The sequence below is a fragment of the Pinus tabuliformis genome, chromosome 8 (genome assembly GCF_031772625.1).
Source record: "Pinus tabuliformis cultivar Carrire ecotype Pingquan chromosome 8, CPIR1, whole genome shotgun sequence".
NCBI classification, from domain to species: domain Eukaryota; kingdom Viridiplantae; phylum Streptophyta; class Pinopsida; order Pinales; family Pinaceae; genus Pinus; species Pinus tabuliformis.
In genome coordinates, this window is record NC_142294.1 from 529,744,772 (window position 1) to 529,749,753 (window position 4,982).

Here is a 4,982-nt window from a genome sequence, read left to right on the forward strand (position 1 = left end):
CTATTCGAGATCAACGTACCTAGTTAATGATGAAATAAGAAAGAAGTTGATTTGGGAGATGAGGCTCCAAGAAGCGAAAACCTCAAAAGACAAATTTTGCAGACCTTCATACATTCATGGAGGAAAAGTTTAATATGTTCATGGTGGAATGTAATGGACATGTCTCAGATTAGCTTGTGCGAGTTTGTGTTGTGTATGAAACATCACATGAATAAATGTAACTAAGCAATAAGAAATCCAAAGTCACTTAGTTGGCCTTTATAAGTTAAATTATTCATATTGGAAAGGTTGGATTCGTTCCAACTATACATTTCTCTATGCTCATATTTTTATGCACGTTGACAATTTTATGCATCTTTCAGAGTAGAGAATGGATCAATTTTTGCAATATGTGGTGTCTAGCATGATGTATTCCATTTTCTTTCAATCATGGCAACCTGGCACCTACTTTATTTGAGGATTTCCAAATAGTGATGGCTACCTTCTCAATCATAGAAGTTGATGCCAACATAATTTTACCTAAAATCCCGGAGTCTGTTGCATCTACGTCCTCAATTAAAGTAAACTTAGTTGATTTCTGTTACAACTTTTAAGTCTATCTTCTCATTTTGCACATACTACATTAATTTTAATACCTGACCATACTACATTAATTTTAATACCTGACCAGATTTTTTAGGGTCCATCATGAGTAGCAGCAAGCGTTTTCAATGTTATCCCCCAATCTTGACTTTGATCATGGGTACTTATGAAAGTAGTCATAGGTAGTTAAAGAGGCCATTGGTATTTATGAAAGTAGTCATAGGTAATTAAAGAGGTCATTGGAATTTATGAAAGTAGAACAATGTAAACTTTGAAACGGGAACTATAAACTCAAAACGGGAACTCTGGCCCAAAAACCCCAAAAAAACCACAAAAACAGTGCTCAAAACGAAAAGTGTGTATACTGGAACGATGTTTTTTTTTTTTAGGTGTCAATTTTGCGGCTATTTTAAAAATGGCAGTGACTACGAAATTTTCCTGCAAAATATAGCTTCAGAACGAAAGTGTTGATACTGGAATAATGATTTATTTTTTTAGGTGTCAATTTTGCGGCTGTTTTAAAAATGGCAGTGACTACGAAATTTTCCTGCAAAATATAGCTTCAGAACGAAAGTGTTGATACTGGAATAATGATTTTTTTTTTAGGGTCAATTTTCATACTTTTTAAAAAATGCTAATAAAACCAATTTTTTATGTCTCAACCCCCGCCCCCCCCTTACCCCCGCGCGCCCCCCCCCCCCCCCCCCCACCCCCCTTACCGCCCCGCCCTACCCCTACCCCTACCGCGGGTCATTTTATTAATACATTTGTATTTACTTTGTTATAATTTATCCAATTATTTGTTATTTCCTTTTTTATTCTTCATTAAGTCTCTTACTATTTTTAATTTATTTTATTCTTTGTTGACACATTTGATAATTCCTTTTAATAATTTATTAGTTTTATTATACTCTCATTTAATTACTAACTCATTAATTATATTATAATCTCATTTATATGTATTACTTTTATATGTATTATTTGATTTCAAATCTTTTTTCTCCACATTACATGTATTACTATTATATGTATATATATGTTTGGTATGTCTTCTCGGTACCTTCAAGTTTTTGTTTAATTTTGCAAACAATGTAATATATGATATTCAATATTATAAATGCATGTAGTTTATTCGTTGACAACTCAAACTCACATGATTGACTTAGTTTTATTGGGTAATGGTTATGACATGACTTCAAAAACACAAGTTCATTGGTTGATTGAAATAAATATAATATTCTCAAATATGACTTAAGTTCCCTCTCATGTTTGATTCCTGTGACTTTACATGATAAATGAGGTGAACGAGACCCGCTTGACATTCGAATACTTCAGAAAAATGAGATGTTTAAGGTTATATGTGGATCTTGTGTGATTCTCCTGAATAAATTTATTGATGGGTCACATGGCTAACATGGCGATATTCTCGCCTAAAGCGTTTCCCGCCGCAGGGAGTGACACAGAGACGACCATGCTTACATCTCAAACAATGCAATAATAAAAGTTTGTTGCAGCTAAAGAGACTCTATAAATACCACCTTGTTCTTAAATCCACCGAACAATTTCTTATTATCAGTACAAAATTAGTGGATTTAATCAATTGCCGACATCTTTTTGCTGGTTTCATTGCTGGATTCACAGAAAAATGGTAATCATAATTTTAGATGATATTATATAATTAAGGGAATGGTTCATTCTAATATCATATAGAATTAAGAAAATCAATTTAAAGCTAAGGTTAATCGTAATATCAATAATAAAACTAGATTACCATCCTGCAAACATTTGTTTAGTAGTTTGAACCAAGGAGCCCGAATAGTTATGCATAATGTCAATTTCCATAGTCCTTTAAAGGTAGCGCTTTAACATGTTAGATAACTCTTAGAAAAAAGACAGAAGAGTCCGATCTCATATAACCAGGTAGAGCTGTAGTGATTACAAAACTCGAAATTTCAACTAAACTGAAAATAATAATACTAGCAGCTATTAAACCTCCATCAAAAACGGTAGCTACTCTAACATAGTGCACCTTATTCCATATGCTAACTATGGATTACACTGCCTACTACTAGCAATCATATTCAAAATGTTTGTAGCGCATTAGTCATTCCGTGTCCATTATTTGTCCATGCTACTTGGAACATCCTCCACGCGGCAACGCCAAATGACAACTTGCGCGGACGGCAGCACCGAAAACGTCGTTCAAAGGCGTTGTGGAAACGAGAGAAGCCCAAAGCAGCTCCAGTGCCTAAAAAACAAAAAGTTGTGACCCCCTTGTCATTAACAGCATTATGAATTCCTACTATTTAACAACATCACGAACACAAACTAAGTATAGAAAAGTATAGTATCTCATCACCTCATTGGGGCCGACACTCGCGTTTCGCTCCATCAAATCCGATAAACCCTTAACATTGAGCTTATTGAGCAAGTTAAGGCTGGTGATGGCCGAAGAGGGAGAGATCTGTAAGTCATCGGTGATCGTGAAGGTAACCGTCTCCTTCACATAACCACCCCCGCTGCTTCCACCTCCAGTGGTCCCTGCGCTATTAGTGTTATTTCCCACGGACGGATCCTCCAATTCCACCTCCCAACACATGCGTTCGCCGCAGGCACACATGTCACTAATCTGAGAACTCATGTCGTGGAGATCCCAGTAACGTTTACGGTCAGCACTGCAAACGTAGTAGAGAGTGGGAGCTGACTCGATTCTAAAGATGCTATTCGGATGGGAAAACATAACAGTTGGGTTCAGTAAATGGGATTTCTCGGTATTTAATAACACACTCTGGAGCTTCTCTACGCTAGTGTAAAGGTTTTTGAGGCAGCCGATATTCTTCCCGCGATTCAACGCTGAAAGCAATTTGATAACAGAAGCGGTCGGCAACGTGAGAAAGCCGAAGAGAAGATCTACAAAATCCTTTCCTGCCTCTGCATACAATATCTTTCCACTTTTCTTGTTGACCATAAAATATCCTTTCCTGCCTCTGCATACAATATCCTTGCAGGAAGGCCACTCCGCCCATCGTCCGCCCCCCGGCCGCCCGTGGTGGCGCGGCGGTGGGCGGAGGGCCTGCAGGAAGGCCACTCCGCCCACCGCCGCGCCACCACGGGCGGCCGGGGGGCGGATGGTCAATTCCCGGAATCGACCATCCGCCCCTCGGCCGCCCGTGGTGGTGCGGCGGTGGGCGGAGGGCTTGCAGGAAGGCCACTAGGTAATAATTCTTCACGCCAAGGTTTAAAATGCATGTACCGAAACATTCCAAGAGGCATTAATGCATACCACCAATTTCCAAGACGGCATTTACACCTTAATTTTAACTCAATACATTACTTAATGGTATTTTTTGTAATGAAATAGTTTTTGTGTTAACTACCCAACTTTTAAACATGCATAAGTGTTGGAAATTTATGAACAAATATAGAAATGGCCTTGGTCTCTTTTAAAATCATAACATGGAAAATAGATGCATCTTTTTATAGTGATAGTAATTTTAATTTATAGGTATCCACATCGATTTTCCTCAAGGTATGAATGTACTACAACATCTTAGAGTCAACTTATAATGTCTAACCTTTAATGAAGAAATATTTTTAACGAAATTAACCATGTACTATTTTCAAAGAATTTAACATAGTTAAATTATCTTTTTACGCACAAGAATCGTGCAATCTTTTCAAAAAAATAATATAGTTAATTTATCTCTTTATGCACAAGAATCATACAAGCTTTTTCAAGAAAATAACATTGTTAAGAGATCTTTTTACACACAAGAACCATGCAAATTTTTCAAGAGAATAACATGGTTAGCTTTTTTATATACACAAGAACCATGCAACTTCTATTCAAGAAGTTAACACCCAATAACTATACAATCCTTTTCAAAAGTATTAACACAATAAATTTATCTTCCTACCCATAAAACCCTGCAATGCTCTAAAAAAAAAAGAGACATAGTTAGCCTATGTCGTTGCAAACAAGAATTCATGGAAAATTTTCCAAAAATTTAATATAAGTAACTAATCTTTGCGCACAGAATCATCAAATCTTTTCAACATAATAAAACTAGATTACCTTTGTCTTTGCACACAAAATTTCATGAAAGCTTTCTTTCTCTTCTCGGTGAACATCATACTCTATTTTTCTTTTCATTCAACTTGGAGTTCGAGCTTTCTTTTGGAGTAACAATTTTATGCATGGTATGGAATGATTCTCCACAACGTGATGGAGTATTGTTTAACCCAACAATCTGTAGTATTTCTCATTCTTGTGGAGAGGCATTTGTTATTACATAAGATAATTATTTTTCTTATATAAATGATAAATAAATTCTAATGACTTGTATCTCTAGCTCTCATGTCTTTCCATGGTTCATCCCATTTCCATAAATATGTATTTT

At 36.3% G+C, this 4,982-nt stretch overlaps 1 protein-coding gene across 1 annotated transcript; it reads right to left on the minus strand.

The window, feature by feature from the left end:
* Window positions 1-2,884: 2,884 nt before the first annotated feature.
* LOC149236488 (uncharacterized) lies at window positions 2,885-3,550 on the minus strand. The gene has a single exon (XM_089368925.1). It carries the CDS (start codon window positions 3,548-3,550, stop codon window positions 2,885-2,887), a length of 666 nt encoding a protein of 221 aa, XP_089225051.1.
* Window positions 3,551-4,982: the final 1,432 nt, after the last annotated feature.